The sequence below is a fragment of the Rhinolophus hipposideros genome, assembly GCF_964194185.1.
Source record: "Rhinolophus hipposideros genome assembly, chromosome: 8".
In the NCBI taxonomy this organism is placed as follows: Eukaryota; Metazoa; Chordata; class Mammalia; order Chiroptera; family Rhinolophidae; genus Rhinolophus; species Rhinolophus hipposideros.
The window spans coordinates 11,873,853-11,899,043 of record NC_138054.1 but is presented as its reverse complement, the minus strand read 5'-3'; the positions used below and the strand labels follow the sequence as shown (position 1 = coordinate 11,899,043).

At 37.0% G+C, this 25,191-nt stretch overlaps 1 protein-coding gene across 1 annotated transcript in view; it reads right to left on the bottom strand.

Moving 5' to 3' along the window:
• The window catches only part of SYCP2L (synaptonemal complex protein 2 like), a gene marked incomplete at both ends in the record, with an annotated part of 80,215 nt that overhangs the window by 48,187 nt on the left and 6,837 nt on the right, over positions 1 to 25,191 (bottom strand). The window contains 11 exons of the mRNA XM_081056446.1: positions 5,326 to 5,475; positions 10,329 to 10,389; positions 10,498 to 10,590; positions 11,894 to 11,939; positions 12,558 to 12,610; positions 14,432 to 14,574; positions 15,685 to 15,719; positions 18,560 to 18,648; positions 18,763 to 18,848; positions 24,109 to 24,133; positions 24,549 to 24,649. Coding sequence (XP_080912572.1) covers positions 5,326 to 5,475; positions 10,329 to 10,389; positions 10,498 to 10,590; positions 11,894 to 11,939; positions 12,558 to 12,610; positions 14,432 to 14,574; positions 15,685 to 15,719; positions 18,560 to 18,648; positions 18,763 to 18,848; positions 24,109 to 24,133; positions 24,549 to 24,649 — 882 coding nt within the window. The remainder of the gene's footprint in view (positions 1 to 5,325; positions 5,476 to 10,328; positions 10,390 to 10,497; positions 10,591 to 11,893; positions 11,940 to 12,557; positions 12,611 to 14,431; positions 14,575 to 15,684; positions 15,720 to 18,559; positions 18,649 to 18,762; positions 18,849 to 24,108; positions 24,134 to 24,548; positions 24,650 to 25,191) is intronic.

Genomic DNA, 25,191 nt, shown 5'->3' with positions numbered 1-25,191 from the left:
ATACCACTCAAGTCTTATTTATGATAGATTTAAAAATCTGACCTTGTTGTGTGTCACTCAGTTGCAATTTTTCTGGTGAACTATCAACTGTCTTTGTTTGCTGCAGAAAAAAATATGTATTTAATTATGGCGCCTTTGAAACCCTCTTTTGAAATTCTTTTGGAGCCACTTTACACCTCCAAAGAAGAGCATTTTCACTGAATAGTAAGATATCAGCCTCTTTGTTTATTAGACTTGGCTCCAAATGACTGTTGGCTGTTCCAATAAATTAATATCCACCCTCAGGAGAAGACTGGCCACTCTCAAAGATAATCAGTGTTGCAAAGTTACTAATGGAAAAATAAAAGGAAAACTTACTAAAATGTTTTCAATAGCATCAGAATTGTTGGGATAAGCATATAGCTTCCGCAGGAGACCAACTATCTGGAAGAATAATCTTTGGTATGTTTGTTTTTTTAAAAAAATCATTACACTACCATCACACTTCTGCATAATGTGTCCAGGTAATCAAACATAAGAAAAGGAGAAAGGGGCAGAATATCTCTATATGCTAGGCAGTATGTTAGGTGCCGTACATACATTCTGGTTTTAATCCACAGTTCCACAAGACCAGTAGACAGAACTGTTGAAAAACTCCCCAAGACCCTATTCCTCCTGATTCCCTTCATCCTCAAAGAGCTTAGTGATAAGCAAGGGCCAAGGAGTCCACAGCAAGTATCCTCAGAGCTTCTGGAAGAATGTGGTGAGGAGGTGATAATATCCTAGAAAAATTTTCAACTGTTCCAAATAAATAAGATAAAATCTTTCAAGGCACAAAGAGGCTTTGTGTCCTACATAATTAAGACAATGACACGTGAAAAGGAAGAACTAGGATTAGAACTCAGAATTCTCAACTCTTATTACATGGCGTGTAAAAGATCAATCCTTCTGCTGGATCAAATGTTCACATCAAAACCCAACAAGGAGTTCTGGTTCAAGATGGCAAGGTAGGAAGATTCTGAACTCACTTTCCACAGACACACCAATCTTCAGCTGTATATAGTATAATTTCCTCAGGGAAAAAAGCCCTAAATCTAGCTGAATGATTCCTACACATCGGGTGAATAAGAAAAAACTCACATCGAAGCAGGCAGATGTTGAGACACAATCAGACATAAACCCCACCACCAGCATGGCAACCCACAATTGGGAAGAAACTCAAAACCCCAAATTTCTCCCTGAGGAGCAAAGGGTTTGAACCCCATGTCTGGTACTCCAACTTTTAAAACCTGCACCTGAGAGATAAGCCCCCAGAAATCTATTAATAGCTTTGAAAGACAGCAGGGCTTGCATCCATGAGACCCACAAGGTCATAACAAACTGAGAAACAGCTCTTAGAGAGCTTGTACATGTGGACTCACCTGCCCCAGGGCCCAACATGGAAGCAACCAACTGGAAAGTGTACAGTCTTTCTGTGAAAGAGGCTTACTTACTTAGCTTAAAGCATCAGTCTCAGAGGCAGGCATCTAACTTAACACACATCTAGGGGCCTTCCATAATACTCTCTGGGGACAGAGGCCAGAAAGCACCACCTTACACTCTTCCTTTGCCTTCTCTAGCTTGCCAATGTCTCCTGGAAAGGAGTTTGTATCCTCATCTTGTGCCCTGATTTTTGCAGCTGCCATACAGGGGATACCTCTAAATTGCCTGGCTCTGGTGGCCAGTGGGGCTTAAACTCATGGGTCCCTCAGGACTGCAACCAATAAAAAAAAAAGAGTTCTTAACCATCTATGATCCTCAGGACACAGCAGAGACACAACACGAAGATGTACTGCCTTCCTGTGAAGGAGGCCTATTTGCTTATCTTCGTAGGGCCGACTGTAAGCCTCTCCCGAAACCTTGGAGGGCAGGTGCTATCTGCGCACTCCCCCTCTTTTGTGCTCCAGAGAACCAGAATCTCCCAGAGGGCAGCGTGTACATGCATCTGGTGCCTCCGTTTTGGTAGCTGCCACCCAGGGTACACCCCTTGATTGTCTGGTTCTGATGGCGAGCAGGGCTTCCATTCCTGTGTCCCATAACAACTTGAGTTCTTGGCTGGCTACCACCTCCAGGGCACAGCACACACAGCAGACTAAAATACTCCCCTAGTCTGTCTTTGAAAAAGGCTTATTTATTTGTCCTAAAACTCTGGCCAGAGGGGCAGATTTCTGGTTGGGCACATGTCTAGGGGCTACTCCAAAACAAAAGCGAGTGGATGCCAATTTTGTACTCACCCTCAGCCTCACTATAGCTCACCAGTATCTCCCAGAAAGGAGTTCATACTGTCGCTAGGCACTTCAATCTTTGTGGCTACCATTCAGGGGACACCTCTAGATCACCTGGCTCTCGTGGACAGTGGGGGGCTTGCACTCCCAATACCACCAGACTGTATATATTTGCATACTTTAAAAGCTGGTGCCTGATGGTCTCGTTTCCCATCAGCCTGAATCTAGATGTGACTGAGATCCTCCCCTTTAGGACACTAACAGCTCTTGGCATAACCTCAAATACTGGGAGTCACTAAAATTAAAAGAAGTTGCTCAGACAGTCACAAAGGATTGAGAGACAACCAAGAGCTAGGACAGGGTTGAGCAATAAGTTTCATCTCCTTATGAGACCACTCCTTCAGATAGGGAGAGGTGACTGTTTTATATAATGCATAGAAATCAACACAGAGAGTCAAAGAAAATGAAGAAACAAAGGAATATGTTCCAAATGAAAACAAAATAAACCTCAGAAAAAAACCTTAATGAAAAGGAGATAAATGATTTACCTGGTAAACAGTTCAAAATAATACTCATAAAAATGCTTACCAAACTTGGGGAAATAATGTATGAATACGGTGAGAACTTCAACAAAGACATAGGAAATATAAGAAAGTACTAAATAGAAGTCATAGAACTTAAGAACACAATAACTAACCCCCAAAAAATATACTAGAAGGGTTCAACATCAGACTAGATGAAACACAAGGAAGAAACCGTGAACTTGAAGACAGGGCAGGGCAGTAAAACTCACCCAATCAGAGCAGTAAAATGAAAAATGTGAGGACAGTATAAGGGTCTTATGGGAGAATATCAGGTGAAAAACTTTCACATTATAGGGGTGCCAGAAGGAGGAGAGAGACAGGGACAGAAAGTTTATTTGAAGAAATAATAGCTGACAACTTCCCTAACCTGGGGGAGGAAACAGACATCCAGATCTAGGAAGCCCAAGGAGGTTCAACAAAACAGAATCCAAAGAGATCCACACTAAGACACATTATAATTAAAGTGTCAAAAGTTAAAGACAAGAATAAAATTTTAAAAGCAGCAAGAGAAAAACTTGTTACGTACCAGAGAAACTTCATAAGACTATCAATTTTCTCAACAAAAGCTTTGCAGGCCAAGGGTGTAACACAATATATTCAAAGCGCTGAATTTAAATACTTCCACCCAAGAATACCCTGCCCAGAGTTGGACAGATAGTGTTCTAGAAAAGCAAAAGCTAAAGGAGTTCATCACTACTAAATTGTCCTTACAAAAAACTGTTAAAGGGACTTCTTTAAGCTTAAATGAAAGGGTGCTAATTAGTAACAGGAAAATATATGAAACTATAAATTTCACTGGTAAAGGTAAATATACAGTAAAATTCAGAGTAATCTAATATTATAAGGTAGTGGGTTAATACTTATAAAGCTCGTATGAAAGTTAAAAGACAAAAGTAGTAAAAATAACTATTACCACAATACTTTGTTAAAGGATACTTAAGCTAAAGAGATGTAAATTCAAAAAAATAAAACATGGAGGGCAAGTAAAAATGTACAGCTTTAAAATGTAATCAAATTCAAATTATCAACTTAAAAACAAACTGTTATTGTTTTATGTAAGTCTCATGGTAACTACATAGCAAAAACCTACAGGAGATTTAAAAAAAAAAAAGAAAAAGAAATCTAACCACTACAGGAAATCATAAAATCACACAGAAACAGAGTAACAGAAAAAAAAGCAACAGAGGAAGTACTAAACAACTAGAAAACAATGAACAAAATGGTGATCAGTGTATACCTATCCATAATTACTTTAAATGTAAATGAATTCAATTCTCCAATCAAAAGACACAGAGGTCTAAATGGAAATAAAACAAACAGAAGACCCATTTATATGCTGCCTAAAACAGACTCACTTCCAATGTAAGGACACACATAGACTAAAAGTGAAGGGATGGAAAATATATTCCATGCAAATGGAAACCAAAAGAAAGCTGGGGTAGCTATACTTATATCTGACAAAATAGATTTTAAAACTAAGACTGTAATAAGAGATGAAGAAGATCATTACATTAATGATAAAGGAGTCAATCCAATAACAGGATATAAAAATTTTAAATATTTATGCACCTAACATAGGAGTACCTACATATATAAAGCAAATATTAACAGATCTAAAGGGAGAAATAGACAGAAACTGCACATTTAAAAGTGGCTAAGAAATTAAAAGTTCTCATCACAAAAAAATTGTTCAGTATGGCAACGGCTGTTAACTAGACTTACTGTGGTAATCATTTTGTCATATATACAAATATTGAATCAGTATGTTGTATACCTGAAACTAATACAGTCATGCACCACTTAATGACAGGGATATGTTCTGAGAAATGCATTGCTAGGTGATTTTGTCATTGTGTGAACATCATAGAGTATGCTCACACAAACCTAGGTGGTACAGCCCACTACACACCTAGGCTGTGTGGCATAGCCCATTGCTCCTAGGCTGCAAACTTGTACAGCATGTTACTGCACAAAACAACACAAACACAAGAGAAAACGATGCAACCAAAAAGTGTGGTCAACACCAGATATATGAGACTGCTGCCAGCAAAACACAGCATACCGTTTCATAGCAAACTTTTTTTATCAGTAGTGCATACTCTAAAGTAATGATAAGAATATAGTAAATACATAAATCAACAACAGAGTTGTTTATTATCATTATCAGTATCCTGTACTGTACATAAGTGTATGTACTTTAATACAACTTGCTGTGCAGGTTTGTTTACGCCAGCATCACCAACATGTGAGTAATGCTTTGCACTATGACATTATGAGGACTGTGATGTCACTAGGTGATGGGAATTTTTTTAGCTCCATTGTAATCTCACGGACCACCATGATATACACAGTTTGTCATTGACTGAAACATTATGCGGCACATGACTGTATAATGTTATATATATCAATTATATTTCAACTTTAAAAAACCCAACATGGAAATTTAAGAGACAAGAAAACATACTAAAACACCATCAAATAATTAAAAACAATTAAACCTGCCATCTGTTTGTCTTCTCCTAAAGCTTTAATGGAGGCTTCTGATATGTTGAATTGCAAATCAAAATGAATTTCTATTTTTCTCGTTTCTTTGTTTCTGACATTAATAGGCTGTAAGTTAATGATGAACATCTTCTTCGCCTCAGTTTCTAGCAAAAATAAAATATACCAATGCATATCAACATGCTGAAAGTTTTTACTTTAAAATTTCCTAATTTTAAATAACGGCACTATGATATTTGTCAACTGTCCAGATTTTTCTACAATGAGAAATTGAAATCATTAAATAGAGTTACTTTGAAGCTATTTTTATTAGATTGTGTGTGTGTTTCTAGGATTAAGTGGTTATTTCCTGCAGAAGTAGAAAGTAATTTAGCAGCATAACAATGGAAATTGTTTTGTCTTCTAAAATTCGGTCCACTTTTCAAAGAGCATTTTGTGAAGACAAGGCTATTATGTGCAAGAGTTATTTTACTTTCCAATATATTAGGACAACATTCTTTCTCATTCTTTCTCACAGATCCCACTCATTTCTGAAATTAAAAGTCACTATTCGCAATATGCAAGATGGAATACACCTTCCTTTAAATAGCCTCTACTTAAAGGCCTGTTTCTCAGACAATGGTCTCCTTGAGGGCCCTCTTCCAGGATGCCAGCCCTGTACTGACCAATAGTAGTTGGTTTTAGAAGAGAAAACAGCTTAGGACAAAACTCAAGGAGAATCCAACAATAAGCCACCTGTAAGTACATGCTGAGTTTTAAGTAGCAGAAAAGAGAGTAAAGTCTATGAAAGTAGGCAAAACTAACAGTCACAAATTGATGAGAATGGAAACAGGAAAAAAAGAGTAAGACACATCTAAGTCTAGATCTGTGGCTACTGAGTACTTGTAGTATGGCTAGTACGAACTAAGATGTACCATAGCATAAAATAGGTATCAGCTTGTGAAGACTTGGTACAAAATAAGAGAAGGTAAAATATCTCATATATTTTTTATATTAATTGCATGTTAAATTGTTAATATTTTGGATATATTGAGTTCAATGCATATTAACAAAATTAGTCCACTTAAAAAACTTAACATGGCTACTTGAAAATTTAATATTAAATTAAGTACATCGCTCACATTTTATTTCTTTTAATTTGGTGACAATTGTTAATAAAATTATATAGGTTTCAAGTGTACAATTCTGTAATACATCATCTATATATTGCATTGTGTGTTCACCATTCAGAGTCAGTTCTTCCATCACCATATATTTGACCCCCTTTACCATCTTCTACCTCCTCCCTTCCCCCCTTACTCTCTAGTAAGCACTAAACTATTGCTATCACATTATATTTCTATAGGACAGTGTTGGCCTAGAGCAAAGCTCAGCAATCCCCCCAAATACTGATCTTACTGGATATCTAGTCACTCCAGGAAAAATCTATGTAACCCAGAAACAAAAGTAATTCAAACATTATCTAGAAATAAAACAGCTAGTTGGGATGTAGGATTCAAGGCAGAGACAAAAGTCAGAAGAAACTACCTGAGGATTACACCAACCACTCAACATACCACTAAAACATTGCCAACTCTTAACACGAAGGGCTATGAATACAAAACTAAGGTCTTTCTTGCAGAGTTTGCTAGACAGTCGTCAGTTTCTTGGCTATAAAAATAGAAAGTAACATCTACCTCCTCCAGATATTGTGAGGCACTTTGTAAATTATAAAGTTTCCTAGAAATGTGATATATTAACTCTGGCTGGTTGGTTCCTGAAAACCATTACAGTAGCAAGGTTTGGAGTTCAGAAACTTAAAATTGGAAAAGCAATTTAGGGGTCCACAGTCAGAAAATCTGTGGAAGTCCTTCTAAAATATTGACTTAGAGTAAATACCAAAGACATTTTATGTATTTTAAATGGTAACAGGTAATGACTACATAAATTAAATTACTCTTACCTTCATTTATGATTACACTTAATTTACATTTCTAGGGAGATATTTATAAATTCCTTCCCTTTGCTACAGATAAGTACTCCCAACTAATGTATACTATCTTTCCAATTCTGTGACTATTTAACTGCTAACTCTTCCCATCGGTGATACAATAAAAAAATACATATTTGGCCTCTTTACGGGTTCCTGACTCAGACGTCCTAAAACCTTTGTAATTTCCTGAGTGCTAGTAGAGGTGCTAGGAGCATCTTGTCTTGTAATGTTTGGTCTTTGGTCCTGTTCCTGACACAAGAGTTTCTAAGACCCTTAGAATCCCCAGCGTGATGAGTGTCTTGTATGCTAATGAAAGGACTGGGGGCTGGGGGCCCCTACACAGCAGCAGGATGGGGGCTGGTGCCAGAAAGACTGAAGCAGGATTACAGGGTTGGAACTTTCAGCTTCAACCCTTAACCTCCAGGGACCAGAGATTGAGTTAATAATTGATCCCGGCTACATGATAAAAATCTCTAAACTAGGGTTTGGGAAAGCTTCCAAATTGGTGCACACATCCTTGTGCCAGGAGGGTGGTGTGCCCCCATTTCAGAGAGATGGAAGCTCCTGCACTCGGGACACTTCTGGATCTCACTCTGTGTACCTCTTCACCTGGCTGTTCATCTATATCCTTGTTTATAGCCTTTATAATAAACTAATAACTTCAGTGTTTCCCTGAGTTCTGTGAGCCAGGATAGCAAATTATCAGACATGATGAGGAGCTTGTAGGAACCCTGGATTTGTAGCTGGATGGTCAAAAGTACAGGTGGGGCTTGTAAGTAGTGTCTGAAGTGGCGGCAGTCGTGTGGGTTAAGCCGTCAACCTGTGGGGTCTCCACTAACTCCAAGTAGTTAGCGTCAGAATTGCTTAACGTCAGAAGTGTTGTGAGTGAAGAAGCAGTTTTCTTTTACCGTCTCTCAGCTCTTCCCACTGAAGCCTTCTTCCATGTCAACAGGCATAGTTCCAAAATTGAGGCTCAGTTTTCTTCATCTTTCCCTTCATTCATAGAGCTTCACAGTGAAAGTCTCCTCTTCTGCCATTTGCTTTACCACCTAATCTATCCCTGTCCCAAGTTTCCCTCTTTTTCTAATAGGCAACAGGAGAAATTAAAAATTCCTGCCCTTCAGAATAAATTTTCACAGCACTGAAAATAACTATATATGGAAAACTGTGGAAGATTTTTTAAATGCACCAAAAAGTTACTGGGTGCCTGTGTAGAATCCTTTCTGGGATATCTACACTTTTCCTTGTCTTTGAGCTATTTTACAAATCGGTAAGTTGTAGAAAACTAATGATAATGAAAGTGATTCTTGTCCCTAGAAATTCAATTTAATTGCTTCTGTGGAATGCAATTGTCTACTCTTAAATCATTTACAAATTAATTTACTCATTGCTTATATATGCATAGTTCTTTGAATCCTCCTTTCAATTGGTTATTTTCATCTTACTGATTTCCTTATTAATTAATGAATTAAATAAAGTCTTCAACTCACATTCATGTAATATTTGCATGAGGGTTATGATTTCACCTTTTCAAAAATTATCCTTTAACAGAACAATGAAGTTAACTTATGTAGACAGGAAATCCACCAAGGGAAAATCAGGGCAGAGGAAGGCTTACTTTATCTTAAGTGGTCCCATGGGAGAAACTTCAGTTAAGAGTTCAAGGCTAAGGAGGATTTATTCTCCCCAGGACATGTATGAGAAAAATCACATTACAGATCATGTTTCACTTTTTACCCTAGCTCTCAGGAAGCTAAGCATCAAATTTGAATCTCCATGGTAGGCCATTTAGAGTAGTCTTCACGATAAACATTTTTATTCTTATCTGTGGTTCCAATTTTGCATTTTTATTATTTTGGTAAAAATATGCAGGCTGATCTAGAAGTAAAGTGTAATATCCATGTAATCATATTATATTTAGTTTTAAATCATCAATAAACCCAATTACTTAAAAATAATATATATACTAAGTTACTTTCAAAAAGGTCCCCTTATTTTTTAAAGACCCAATTCAGGAATCCTGAGCAAGTATGATTATAGCTGCAATGTGAAGTGGACGAAGTTACAGTCCTTGTACCCACCTGATTTCATGCTCCACTCTGTCTTACCAATCTAAGAAGAAAGGTGGGAAGTCAGAGGGATAATATTTAGATAGAGGGGGTATATACCCACATAAAATCATTGATTATAAAAATCTGTGGCAGGGAGAAAGCAGGTACTATAACCATTTTTTAAATCGTGGTACAAAACATAACATTGACACTGTTAACCATTTTTAAGTGTCCAGTTCAGTGATGTTACATATATTCACATTGTTGTACAACTGATTTCCAGAATTTTTTAATCTTGAAAATCTGAAACTCTTTGACCATTAAACAACTACTTCCCATTTTCCCCTCCTGACAGACCCTTGGTAACCACCAGTCTACTGCTTCTATAAATTTGAATACTTTAGATGCCTTATGTAAGTAGAATCACACAGTATTTGTCTTTTTGTGACTGGCTTAATTCACTTAGCATAATGTCCCCAAAGTTTATCCACGTTGTCACATGGGTCAGAATTTCTTTCCTTTTTAAAGCTGATGATATTCCACTGCAGATATATACTGTCTTTTTAAAAATCATTCATCTACTGATAGACACTTAGGTTGCTTCCACCTTTTGGCTACTGTGAATAATGCTACAATGAACATGGGTGTATAAATATCTCTTCAAGTCCTGCTTTCAATTCTTCTGGATATATACCCTGAAGCGAAATTGCCAGGTCATATAGGAATTCTATTTTTATTTTTTGAATAACTAAACCATTTTTATAATGAGAAAACCAGGCAAGTAATTGAACCCCAGAGTCACAAAGCAAAGAAGTCACCAGTCCTGGTCCCCTGCGTCAGGGTCCTTTCACACTGTGCCACCTCCCTTCTACTTCCAGGCACAAAGTCTGCTCAATAATTAACCAAACATCTACCGCAACTCTAAACAGAAATACGACTCTGAACTAAATGTGGGGTAGTTCAATTATCATCTTACCTATTATGCTGAAATTAATCACTGCTTCCTTCAAAAGTTTTACTGAGTCCCACAGAGCACTCTTGGGGAAAAAAATAAGTGAAAAATATGTGAAATGAGCACATAACACATACTTGCATATGAACAATGTCTAAGCACTTAAATTTAAACAGAAATCAAATGTGATTACCTCAATGTTGTCTATATAAAAAGTTACACTCTGACTTCCTAGGTTGAAATCAATCCAGAATTCCTCTAGTTTTTCATCTACTGGTTTTTTCAACTGTAAGATATAATTTCAGCAAAAATTATACACGTAAATCTCATGTCAAAGGGTGAGACAAAAAATTTTCCATTAAAACCAGAACTTATCCTTTTCCTAAAAACTACTGTAATTATAGGGTGTCTTTTTAGTACCTTACTCATTTCTGCAAAACAAAAAAAAGTCTCAGTTTTATATAACTAAGCTAATTTCTGGGAGGAGGGAGAGAGAAAACACACAAAACACTATCCTTAGCTATTTAACAGATATTTAAGTATCAGACTTCCCAAAGTCACCATGAACAATGGCTTTGTTTTCTCCCAGACATATTCTAGACATATATCAGGAAGTCTATAGAGAGCTTTTATTTCTCAACAATGGAGCAAACACTAGACTTACTATTCTACCACCTACTTTTCCAACAAATAGTATTTCTTGGCCATCTTTCCATCACACATGGTTACTTTTTAATAACTACATGTTTTAACCCATAATGAATGTTACTGGAAGCCAGTGTAAGGGCCGTGATTGAAGCTGATATAAATTTAGAAGTCCTAGAAAGAAGAATCAAGCAGAGATTGGAGTCCTCAGATAACTAGAGGGAAAAACAGGCCACTGAGATACAGGAATCAAACTACCAAAATCAGTTCTAGAAGCAGGAACTTGTAGAATGAATTGCAGACTCACCTAACAAAAGCCAAGAAGGGGACTCTGAACCCAAAACAAAGAAATGGTTCATTAGGACGTTCTGAAGACAGGGTCCTAGGAACACCCAATATTGGCTGTTTAGCAATCTTTGAAGATTTTACCCAAAAATTGAGGTGCTGTAAATTGGGGCACCTTTCCAGAAACCAAAAAAAAAGGGAGTAAAAAGAGGCTGCTCAATTTTGGAGTATAAAGTACAAAGCAGAATGATCTAGAGAAAGGAGAGTGGCCCCAATTGCTAGGAATGGAGTGGGAAGCATCAGCTGTATAAAAAGGAAGACAATTGCCCTTTTCCCATTTATCCAAACATGAATAATATTACCCACTAATAGAGTAAAATAAGGGAAGGGTCCTGTAATTAACCTTATAAACACATAGAAACCCTAAAATGTCTTTACCTAGTATTAACAGTAGGGCCCTTAAGCGTCCTGTGCCCCAGTTACAGTATGAGAGAAGACTGGGAAAGGGGACAATAAGCTTCAGAGTTGAGGCCTCTAGAAGTAGACTTCCTGTTTTAAAAATGCTTCAGGTATCAAGAACAGCTTGCCCTGATTAAGTAAACCAAACTATGGGTTTTATTACACACCACCCTCATGGCCCCCAAAAGAGACAAACATACCTCATACCCATCAGCAAAAGCGGCAATACATGGAAATGAATAGACCCTGCAAAATACTTCACAATTAAAAAGTGAAATAAAATATGGATGGAACCCAAACCCAACCTACCGATATTCTACAAACAAGCATTTATAACTAGAGTGTGCCATTAAGTCTCTTTGCGCAAAGTATGGAAGGAGATCTCAAACCTGCAAATGGAGATCTACCTATGGCTAGATTTCAAGTCTCCATCTGGCAGTCTACAGCCAGGTTTACTGGTAATATATCTCAACCCAGTCGTTTAGCAAGATTCCCAATAAAAGGAGTGAATTTAGCAAATATCTTTTCATCGGGGGCTTACCTGTCCATAATATGCCTATCCCTAGTGACCTCATCTATAGGAAATTACTCTTCACAAAATCTCCCCAGATGACGTAATGTTAAAAATATTCCAAATCTAAATACGCTAAAAGACTGACAGAAATTACTTTTAAACACACAGGAATGAGTCACTAGGCAGAATGTGTCTAGTCTTTCTACACAATGGGTAACTCAGTAGTATTCAGTAAGTTATGTATCCCAAATTCTCTCTTAAAATAAAACAGATCCTAGATTTCTTTTTTAATATTAGATATTTTCAGAATACAGCTGGTCAATAAAATAATACTGAGAAAAACATCTTACCTTCTTTGGTCACCAAGTCTGTTGTTTAGGTAATTGAGAAACAGTCTAGCGTCCTTCAAAGTAAATGATGAAAACTTTTTAATAAAATAAAAAAATCAAGATGTCTTATTAAATAGTAGTACCCCTCACCAGCCTGTAGAAGCCAGTGTTTGCTTCTAAATTTCCAGGATCTGGGAAAATCACAAGCCTCCACAAGGATTCATTATTATAGTTGAACTAAAACAATACTTTGTATCACTAAGAGGAGGCTCCAGACACATGTTTTAAAAGGAATCCTCAGATTTTCTGCTGAGGAATGTTTAAGTCTCCAAAAGTGCACAATTACTGGGTTTAACTGGGCTAAAAGAATAGCAGAGAAACACATCATACTAATAAGCTCGATTATAATATTTGACTAACCCACTGGGCATCCATCTCACTAACATCTGCACAGCACAAGTCAACCAAAAACCTATAAAACTTATCAATTTTGGTTTTATCTATGTGTATTATCCAGGGCCAATTTTCCTTATCCAGAATTCTCTATCCCACTTCTTCCTTGGTTCTCTCCTGGTATATGTTCTAAGGATAAAGAATATTTTTAAAGTTCTAACCAATAGCTATTAGGAAGGTAAATCTGTTGCCTCCAAAATTTGAAAGCCCAAGAGACACTGATCTAGGCTTTCGTCTCGTTTGTTAGCAAAGACTGGCTGTTGTATTCAGTCTTTACACTCTGTGTCTATCTATATTCAGCACTAAATAGACAACAGCAATGTAAGCCTTCATATAAAAGCAATTTATTAAGAAGTTGATGGCTATCTTGACCTGAAAAACAAGATAATTATTTTTGTCCTACTTTCATCAAATTTCCCTGCAGATGACGGAATGACACACAGGAGAAAGGAAACTAACAAGGGCGTGTCCACAACATCTCAGTTACTTGCAGTTTCTCTCATTTAATTCTCCAGATTCTGAGGTGGGTTTCATTTCCATTTTACAGATGTGGACTCTCAGGCTTCGTAAGTCAACTACCTTGCCAAAATGCATACATCAGTAAGTCAGGGGAAGTGGGACTCCAATGTTCATACCATGGTCTTTCTATTTAAATCAAATTGAATCCTGACTATTGCAGATCTGGCAATAGACTCAAAGTCATATTTAATATGTTTAATCATATATGTAAAAGTTTAATAGAATCTTAAGTACACAGCAGTTTGGACCAGATGGCTTTGTTCAACATAACGCTATTATAAAGAATTTTATCTTTTCCTAAGTGTCTAACTCTCATTTTAAGAACTTATTACAAGAAGAGGAAAAACATTTTAGCTATTTTAGGATGAAGGTGAGTATGCAACAAAGCCATAGGCTATTGTTGTGCTACTTGAGAACACAATCACAGTGAACCCAGGTTGCGTAGAAGACACTAAAAATTATTGTTCCTCCAACGTATAGGGGCTGGATGGCTCACAACACAAACACCCCGTAATACTCCTCTACCACTAGAGCACACCATGCTATTTTAAGCCTCCCATCATTGCACCAGCTGCTCTTTGCAAGGCTGAAGTTCACTTTCTTTTCTTCTCCAATTCAGCCTACCCTTCGAGGCTCATTGAAAAATTGCTCCCCACCCCATTTTCTCTGACTGGATCCATCACATTCACATATAGGTAACTTCGAAGTTATCTATAAAGAAGTCCTGTCTGCATCGCCATATTTGACCCACAAATACTCTGTTTGTACTGTCCTCAAATTGTTCCACATAAATGGGAAACAAAGTTTAAGAATGGCAACGTAATCACATTTAAGGAAAAGACCCTCCCATGAGCACAGGAAAGCACTGACAAGATGCTTAATAAGTACACATTAAATGGAATTTTGATGACCAGGAATCGCACCGTCTCAAATTTTCGATCCTTAATTTTTTTGAAAGCTTCGGCAATGACGTCATCTTCAAACCACTGATGGACAAGGTCATCTCTTGATATTTTATTTGTCAGTCTACACAATGCTTCAGAAAGAGCAACCTGCTGGTCATAATCTAGAGATTAAAAACACGGTAAACATGGACAATTCTAGGCACAAAGCAAAAGAAGAACTGAGTTCCACAGATTAGCACTTGCGTTAAGAAATTCCATCTAAGACTAGCACTGTTTTATAAGCAGCAAGATGTATCCTGGAATAATTATAATCATTTAAATTCAATATTTACAAAATATTAGGTGAAAATGTAAACAATTGGTCAGCATATAACAATTTTAAGTAAATGATATCTCCGTATTTCATACACTGAAGGTGCCAAAAAAATGTATACGAGTGGACACTTTGGTCCACGTTGCTCAAGCAGTAGTTCGTCATAATCAGAAGTGTCTGGACGCTGATGGTAACCACTTTGAGCACCTCTTGCAATTGCAGAAGTCAAATGTGATTTGTATTCATCTTTTGTTATCGGTATATATTGAGTATTACAATTTTAATAGCTTTCCTTTCTTAAAAGGTATATGCATTTTTTGGCACCTTCTGTATATTAAAACATTCATCAAAAGGAGCTCATCAAATAGCCTTTAAATAATACTTCTACTACAAAAATTAAATCCCAAGATTGAGGTATTTCACAGCAGATAAACAAAAACTACGTATATCAACATGTTTAAATCTCAAATAATTTTAAGTGTAAAAAGAAAGTTGCAGCTGGATATGTACAATAAAATGAGATTTATAAAATGCTTTTAAAATGTGCAAAACAATAATATATGTTGCTTATGAACACAAAGAAAAAAAGTGGAAAAATATACTTAGGAACGAAAAATAAATCCAAGTCAAGTATTACTTCTATCAATGGAGAGAGGAAGGGGATCAGGGATATGGACACTGGCGCTTTACCTGTAACTCTGATTTATTTTAAAAAAGATTCAAAGCAAATGTGGCAAAATGATAGAATTTGACTAAGCTGGTTGGTGAGTAAATGAATATTCATTATTTTTTATGGTTTTCAAGCATGTCAAAATCTCTCATAATAAATGAAAAATAAAATCCTAATTCCTTTTTCAAATTTGGCCATAATTTATTCCCCATAGTTCCACAATACTCATTAAAGCCCCAACGTCCAATATTTAATATTCTAATATTTAAAATTCTAAACATTTCTTACCACCCACAGTCAAGATTGTCCTTGCAAGGTTTTTCCTGAAACATTTAGATAAACTGCATTTTAGTGAAATGAACATAAATAGGCAAAACTTCACTATATTGGCTTGAAATTTTAAGACCAAGATACATATTTCTTTTTATGTATTATTAGTTTCAGGTGTACAAAACAATGTAATAGTTAGACATTTATTCCTCTCATGAAGTGATAACCCCCTCCCCCAATCTACAACCCTTCTGACATCGTATATAGCATGGGGTATACAGCTATTACAATTCTATTGACTCTATTCCTTATGCTGTACTCCACATCCTGTGACTACATATATATACATATATATATATATATATATATATATATATCCTGTGACTATATATATATGTTTATATAGATATAGATATAGATATAGATATAGATATAGATATAGATACAGATATATAGATATGTATAGATATATATATCTGAAATTATTTCAAAGTCAGCATCAGCGTTTTTCTCAATGTCAAGAAGACATTTTCAGAAAAAAAATGTTTCTCGGGGGCGGGCCCGGTGGCTCAGGCAGTTGGAGCTCTGTGCTCCTAACGCTGAAGGCTGCTGGTTCAATTCCCACATGGGCCAGTGGGCTCTCAACCACAAGGTTGCTGGTTCGATTCCTGCAAGGGATGGTGGGCTGCGTCCCCTGCAACTAACAACGGCAACTGGACCTGGAGCTGAGCTGCGCCCTCCACAACTACGATTGAAAGAACAACTTGACTTGGAAAAAATCCTGAAAGTACACACTGTTCCCCAATAAAGTCCTGTTCCCCAACCCCAATAAAATCTTCAAAAAAAAAAAGTTTAAAAATAAAAATAAAAACAGTTGTTTGTTTAAAAACAAGAAATTATTTCTCAAGTTTGTATCTTAATGACTTAACTGTACTTCTTTTAAAGAAGCTATAGCTACTATGCATTCTGAAATTCTATTTCTCCTTCTGTAAAGTGAATTTAATTTGATGACCTGTGAGGATTCGTCAAATGCTAATATTCTGGAATTTTATAATCACCTAACCAACATTATGAGAATGTATACCTATTTTTACAGTTTGACATCTTGAAGAAATATTAACAATGCTGTGGGTCTTTCCAATGAGCTTCTTGAACTCATTTTAAAACTGATTAAGTTAGAGGTGTAATGAGATTAAGTGGTTAAATTATTGTAACTAACACAGACTTCCATATTGAACGCAGACTGTCCCCAACTTACAATGGTTCAATTGAACAATTTTCAACTTTACAATGGTACAAAAGCAACACGTACAAGAAATGACATGAGATATTCAACACTTTATTATAAAATAAGCTTTGTGTTAGATGACTGTGCCCAAACTAACATGCGTGTTCTGAGTATGTATCAGGTAGGCGAAGATAAGTTACTATGTTTGGTAGGTTAAGTATATTCAACACATTTTCGACCTATAATACTTTCAGTTTACCATGGGGTTTACTGAGACCTAACCCCATCACAAGCTGAAGAACATCTGTATTTATTTAACAATTTTAACTAAATGCTGACAAATGTGATGTTGATCTTTTTTTAATGTTTGAAATAAGTCCCATTTTAAAGAACAGATTTGTTAAGAAATCTTGTAGTAGTTCAGTTCCTCATAATACATGATCGACTTTTTACTATTAAATAGAACCCTTGAAACAGTACCACTGAGAATTCTGCTTAATTTTATGCTTTCATATTTTACTTGAAGTCTCGAATATTCCAGACTTTCTAGAACATACAATGAATAAAGTAGGACCATATGATTAGATTGAAAACTTAGGAGAAAAACCTCAGGTCAGTTGCTCTCCAAGTCCAAACATACCACTAAGAATAATGACTTCACTAATACAGTCAATAAATATTTTTTTAGGAAAAATTCAGTGGAAAAATTGCATCCTGCATAGACAAGTGAACAAACCCGACAGCAATGAGCTCGCTGCTCACCAGTCACCTCTTTCGGGCTTACTATGGTAAACTTAGTCACCCTTCCTTTGGCCTATCATGGCTTCATGTCACATAACGACTGTGTATCACAATGATACCATCAATGCTAGTTAGTGGTTAGCACACAGTCATGGGTTTAGGTTCAAATTTCAAAACAGGGTGCTGGTTTTGCCCTTTTCATGGCCACACATTACAACTTTACCTCCAAATTCCAATGTCCCAAGAACTACATAATTAGGACTAAAGCACCAAAAAACCAAAATATCTGTCACTTGAAAAGCAATACAGATTCCGTTCCCTATTAGTATAGCTGATGGTTGGTAACCTTTGAGTATTTGCTCTCTAGCAGGTCATGAGCTAATCACTTTCAATGGACTGTCTGATTGAACTTAGACAATAACTCTATCAGTCAGGCATTAATGTTGGCCCGTTTTACAGGCAAGCAAACTGAGGTACAGTGAGGTTAAGGCTGTGCTGTATGTAGATAATGCAATGAACATAAGTGGGCAAAACCAGGACTTCAAGCCAAGCAGTTTAGCAGCAGGGTCTACACTCAACATTCTCCTATGAATAACTAATTCAGTTCACATATACAATGAAAAAATAATCTATAGCCCGAGAAAACATTTTACAAACTTGATGGAAAAAATAACAACAACAAAAAAAAAACACCTACAAAAACCAAGACCAAAACCCATACTACTGAAAAAGAGCTTAGTAAAGTCTGGCTTGTTTCCTCAGTCCTTCTTCACTACTTAGCATAGTGCCTGAGCCATTATAGACACACAAAGCTCATACTAAAGGAAGGAATGAAGCGATCAGGACTAAGGAGAACAAAGACTGAGGAAGTACAGAGAGATTTTTCCCTTATGTCACCACATAATTGAGTACAAGTTCACTTACATAAGATGACACGGGCCTTCGGACAAGGAGAATTGTTTTCTCTCTTCCCAAGGTACAGCATGCAAGATGCCATTCAAAGTCTTCAAAGCCTGTTCGGAGTTGAAGAAGGCATTCATGGGGGAAAAAGCAAAATAGGGACCTATGCATAACCTTCTCCAAGGTTTCTAGAACAATTATTATCTGTTTCATTATTTGCAACTCACCTCCTGTTGAATCAAAAGATTTACAGTCTTTTCCGTCACCAGAAATCCTAAGGTTAACATGAAGGAACCCAACATTTGAATTTTCCCTGAAAGCATAATTTTGAAATAATCAAACTGATGCAAAATATAAGGAAAGGCCTCCTGCACAGAAAAAGGAGGCAAAGACTGAAAAAGCAATGGGAGCAGTAAACATTTCAGAAATTGTATAGTCTGGGTAAGAGACAAATTAGAGTCTGCTTCGAGTTCTAGAAGTCCCCAGGCCACAGTACACTTGCATGGCATAAACACCCAGCGAGGAAAGTAGGAGCAGAATATGTAAAGTATGACTGCTGTGATTCCCGCATCTCAAGCAAAGCTACTTTTTAGTCCAGACTGAGCAATGTGCAAAGGGAAGCCCCTGCACAGTGTCCCTTTGTTTCTATGCATTTCTTACATTTACATCTTTCATAAAAATTAAACTTTTATAAGGTCTTATGCTAACAGAAACAGGAATTTTTTAATAAAGTGTTGGTCTTCATTAAATAGCATAATCATAGGAACTTCAACAGCTATTTATAAGTCAGTACATAGTAAAAAATAAAAGGGGGGTAGATGGTAATACTTTATGCTTATGAAACACCAAACTATTATTTTATGATTTTACTTAGTCATATTATATTAAAATATGAAATGACAGCAGGAGTGTACACTGCAGAAACTTACGGTAAGATCATAATATTATTTTGATAGGTTCAGATGTACAATTTTGATATATGAATTATTTATCACATATGTTATACTTTTTAACTCCCATATAATTCATGAAACTGTAGGAACCTAAACCAAAAAGTAGAAATAAAAACGATCCCTCTTCAGTCCAAAACCAGCGGATTAATACTGCTGGATAATCTCTGGAAACCAGATACAGTGGTACCTCGAACATCTCCATTGACGAACATTTTGATTTATGAATGCCGTAAACCCGGAAGTAAATGCTTCGGTTTTCGATTTTCGAACACGACTCAGAAGTCGAACATGTCATATGGATTCCGCTGAGTGCAAGATCCTGAGGCCTAGCTGTCGGCTATTTTCGAACATTTCAGAACTCGTGGATTACGTTAGAAAACCAAGGTAGCACTGTATTTGGCTAGGGCCTGTGTCAACCACTTGCTTGTCAGCTTAGAACTTGAGAGGAAGATTCTAACAGAGTCCACATGGACAGCAGAGGGCCCCAAAGATATTTATGCACCCTGTTCACTAGCAAATATTGGATGTAATTCAATCTTTTCATTTAAAGAGTAATAAGAAAAACTAAAATTATAGTCCTATGAAAAGGACAGAGGACCATGGTAAGTCAAGAGGTATCAGAAAAGTGACGAAAAAATGCTTACTTCAGGAAACAAAAATTTAGGAAGCATCTGATTTATCATCTCAAACTTCAAAAGAACTGAATTCTATGAAATAAAAATTAGATTTGCAAGAGAAGGCAACAGTCTAAGGTGAACATACAGAATACAGAAGTAAATGAGGAAGAAATACGTAATATGAAAATTTAAGCCATTCTAGATAGTTCAATCTGAGGAAATTTAATACAAGGACTTAGTTACAAAGATGATTTAAATGCTGGGAAGCCAAACTGGAAACAGTGAGGTAGCCTAGAAATTAGCATCAGTCACGTAACTACCACAACTCTCCCAGCATGCCACACCTCCCCTAAAGTCACAGGGAGGAAGTGATACGACCAGATCCCGGGAATCTAAGTCACCTAGCAAAAGCTATAACCACACATGGGCCAGAGCCACAGGGACAATGCAGTCACTCCTGGAGCTGGCACCTCAACAGAAGGGAGGGGGAAAAATGCCTTCTTTGCTCTCTCCCTCCAATTTCCTTCCATTGGCTAAACTTAGCAGGCAGCCAATTGATTAAAAAACAAAAAAACAAAAATGTTCTCTGCAATACAAAGTAGAGAGAGAAATAAGGATAGAAAAGCAGAGGCAAATCACCACCACTCATAGGTTTCAAGGAAGCAAAGACATGATAGCAGAATTGAAGTTTGTACTGAAAGCAATGAAAGCAGAATTAAAACTATGGCTTCCAAGAAAAACTCGAGAACTGTTCTCAAAATATACAGAGAAAAGTGAGACAAAAATGTATACGAAGACAAAAAAGATGCAATAGATGAATAACAGATAATCTTACAAAGTGACCAGAATAGGAAGAGTAACCGTACTGGACTTTTTCGTGCCTTCCTATCACCCTTTCCCCCTCCTCTGTTATGTAGCAGTCATGCTATTGGGTGGGACTGACTTGCTTCAGGAATGGATCCTAATTGGCATAAGCTATGCTGGGACATCCCATTCATCTTTTCATAGTGATTGGTTCATTAAGGGGGTGGCCGTCCAATCAGAGCAAAGTCAGGGCTTTTCTTCTGATGGTTGAGGAAGGTGAATGTTTCTCCCCCTAGATGTGAACCAGAAAGCACAAAGCTCTGATTGCTGGCTGCCATTTTACAACCATCAAAGGAGACCAACTTGAGAGCAAATACAAGCCTCTGAGCAAGGCAGCACTGAAAGAACTGCAGAGAATGGAGCATAGGCCACAACCAAACTGCTGCTGAACCACCTGTCTCCAGACTTTTTAATTCCTAGGTCAATAAGTCACCTTTATCATTCAACCCTATTTCAACTAGCTATTCTTTTTCATATACCGAAAACACTTTAACTCAGTGTTTTGCAACTAGAGGTGATTTTTGCCCTCCTTTCCCTAAGGAGCACCCAACAATTTCTGGAGACGTTTCTTGCTTGTCCCAACTGGGGAAGTGGGAGAGGCTGCTATTAGCAACGAGTGGATAAAGGCCAGGAGAGCACCCCAAAACAAAGAATTACCTGGCCCCAAGTGTCAGAGTTGAAAAACCCTGCTCTAACTGACAAAATTATCAGAAAATAAAATTTCCCAAGCTAAAGTAGGATTTGATTTCAAATTTCTCATCAAGAACCACCTAAAGGTGGTGTGCACATGCTCCCAACACTTGATGGAAGACAATGAAACAGAATTTTGAGGAGGAGAACTTGCAAAGCAAGAGTGATATTATATAAAAGCCACAAAGATATTGTTAAATAACAAAAAGCTCTGACCATGTCCAACCCACACACCCTAATAATACTCTTCAAAATATAGCAGATGGAGATAAAACAGAAAAAAGAACTCAAGACTGAGGACATCATGGTATAAACAGGTTGGTAGTGACCCCTAAATAATTACTGTAAATAAGATTGCAACACAAGGCATACAGCAAATACTATTTACAAAGCTACATATGAGCCTAAAACCCCATCTTAAATTAAATAAATCTGGGTGGAAGATGGAATTCAAAACATGCTGAATTCCTTGTTACATAGTATACAGAAGAAATAGGGTGCTATAATTTTGATGTTGGTAATTAAGAGCTACTACCAGTGTACCAAAAGACAGACACCAGCCATTCAAATCACTAGAGAGGAGCAAATTGTGTGTATGTGTGTGTGTGTGTGTGTGTGTGTGTGTGCATATATATATATATATATATGCACACACACACTACACATACACAAAGCACAAAACTAAGAAATCATAAAAATGGAACACATACAGTAAGATGACATAAATCTTGGAACAAAAAGGAAGGACTAATTCTATCAATGGCAGGAGGAGGTGGGAAGGTCAGTCAGTGAAAACATCTTTGTGCTTCAGAGAAAGAGATTAAACATCAACTCTATAGAGTCCAGGCTTAACAACACCCAGGCCAAATGCTGACCTCTCTGCAAATGTCAGGTTTTTCCATGTCTTATTTTTGTGTTGTTTGTTTTTTTTCACTTGCAGTGTTTTCACAGAGCAGTGTTTCCTCCATTGGGGTAAATGGAGTCATTGTAAGGATAGGAATCAATATATGGACCAAGCACCCAATGCAGACTGAATGGATCTCTCTCATACGTTTTTTTTTTTTTCCAAATATGCAGTGATATATATGCTGTTGTAATTAATGAAAGACAAGTTTATTTTTAATTGTTACATAATTTGAAGTGGTTTTTTAGCATTGTGTACTTTATCAATTGATTTTAGAGACAGTAACTATCACATGAAGTTCATTAAAAAATTGACTTAAGAGTATTTTGAGGGCCGGCCCGGTGGCTCAGGCGGTTGGAGCTCCATGCTCCTAACTCCGAAGGCTGCCGGTTCAATTCCCACATGGGCCAGTGGGCTCTCAACCACAAGTTGCCGGTTCAACTCTTCGAATGCCACAAGGGATGGTGGGCTCCACTCTCTGCAACTAAGATTGAATACGGCATCTTGAGCTGAGCTGCCACTGAGCTCCCGGATGGCTCAGTTGGTTGGAGAGTGTTCTCTCAACCACAAGGTTGCTGATTCAACTCCCACAAGGGATGGTGGGCTGTGCCCCTGCAACTAGAAACTGCAACTGGACCTGGAGCCGAGCTACACCCTCCAGAGCTAAAACTGAAAGGACAACAAGGTGAAGCACGAGTTGAAGCTGAATGGCACCCTCCACAACTAAGATTGAAAGGACAACAACTTGACTTGGAAAAAAAAAAAAAAAGACCGAGAAGTACACACTGTTTCCCAATAAAGTCCTGTTCCCCTTCCCCAATAAAATCTTTTAAAAAAAGAAAAGAAAAGAGTATTTGGATTCACTGACTTATTTTATGGGGACCCTTTTCAAAATCAACTAAGCGTAGTGTGTACCTAAGCTTCTAGAATTGAATTTCCTCCATTATGAGATACCATCCACTGTAGAATGTAGTCAAGTTAATAACAGCTTTTCAAAAGAAATATAAGGAGATGGACAATACGAAGAGGGCATGTACTTTTTAAGATGGCCTCAATTACTGAAATGCTCAAATATTTTAAGTGTGTCTTTGAATCCATGGTGTATCATAATTCAAGATGTCAAATTACCTTTAACTTGAGTAAATTGAACAAAATCATCTATCTAACTTCCAAATAGTCTAAAAATTTGCCTTTTCCACCCTTGAAAGACAGAGAAGGGCATCTGAATAAGCACCAAGTTAAATCAATAATAGCTAAACTGCTGGTTAGAATGACAAAAGTGGCACTCTATACCTGAATGGAGCAAAGTAGCCAATGATGACAGGAGCTGTGAAATTAAGATGTACCCCAGGCACACCAATACATACTTTACAACAAAATTCATTTAAGCATCACAATACGACTACCATAAGATGGTCAATAAGTCCAAATATAATAATTAAACCCACTTTACTTTACATATCATTTAGACAAATATTTTCTCTATACCAGAATATTCTATTAATGAAAAGTAAATAGCCAATTAGTAGTAAATAATACACTTACCTTTACTACTCTTCCTAGAAATAATCTAATAAAAAGATAGAAAAAGTAAAGCTCGTATTAGTTTTTAAAAGCATTATAAACTATAATGTTAATACATTAATGCTGATATTTCTCTAACAGGCAGGAGTTTCCTTTAAATACAGTAAAAAAATTATAGAGAATTCCTATTTGACCTTCAATTACTTTATTAAAATCAACATACCACCCTCAGTCAGGTGAATAACATAATGTAAGTATGAAAATAAATCAGCTTATTTTTCTGTAACATTGGTTATATATATTAATGTTTGTTTCTATTTCATATAAAAGTCTAATAAAAAATATGGCAGTCTTTCAGTAAAATCCACATCTTAGAAAAACATAAGTTTTAGAAATAACTCAAAGATTTCTGTAAATCATCAATGGTACCTGCTCAGTGAAGCATCTGCCCCCATCCTTACCAGTGCTGTGTCAAAGAAGTCTTCTGTGGCATTAATCAAGGATGTGTCTGACGCTAGATTGTCCATGATCAGAAATCCTACTGTTCTTTCAAACCAGGAAACCATGTACACAAGAGAAGAAAAATTGATGGAACCCCCATTACTGCATAACTACTTCCTATTTGATACAATTACACAAGATGATTCTTTCACTGCAGCGAAATAATTTTAAAGACCTTTTCCATTCCATCACATTTCATTGAGGCCTGTCTCTGAGGCCTCCATCTAGAACCCTCCGGGATAGAATCACACTGCTACAGAGTTGCAATTAGTAAGAATAGGAGACTTGGCTAGAAGCAATACTGGGAAGCCATATTAACGGGCTAGTGAGGAAGGGTTAAGAGAGAAATGAGCTTCCCCAAACAGAAGTTCCTGTCCTCTGGGAAGCTATAGAAGACAAGTGTGGGGACAAAGCCCCAGAAAGCAGTTTCCAGGCTCTCGGCCTCACATAGAAAGGTGCTGGCCCAGGTAGTAAATGGCCATCAACTGTGATTGGATGGCCACCAGCTGTGGCTAGCTGGCCGTCAGCTGTAACCAGTGAGCCACTGGCCACTAATATAACTGCCGTGGCTACGCTGGCAGAAAGAATGAGGGATAGCAAGAG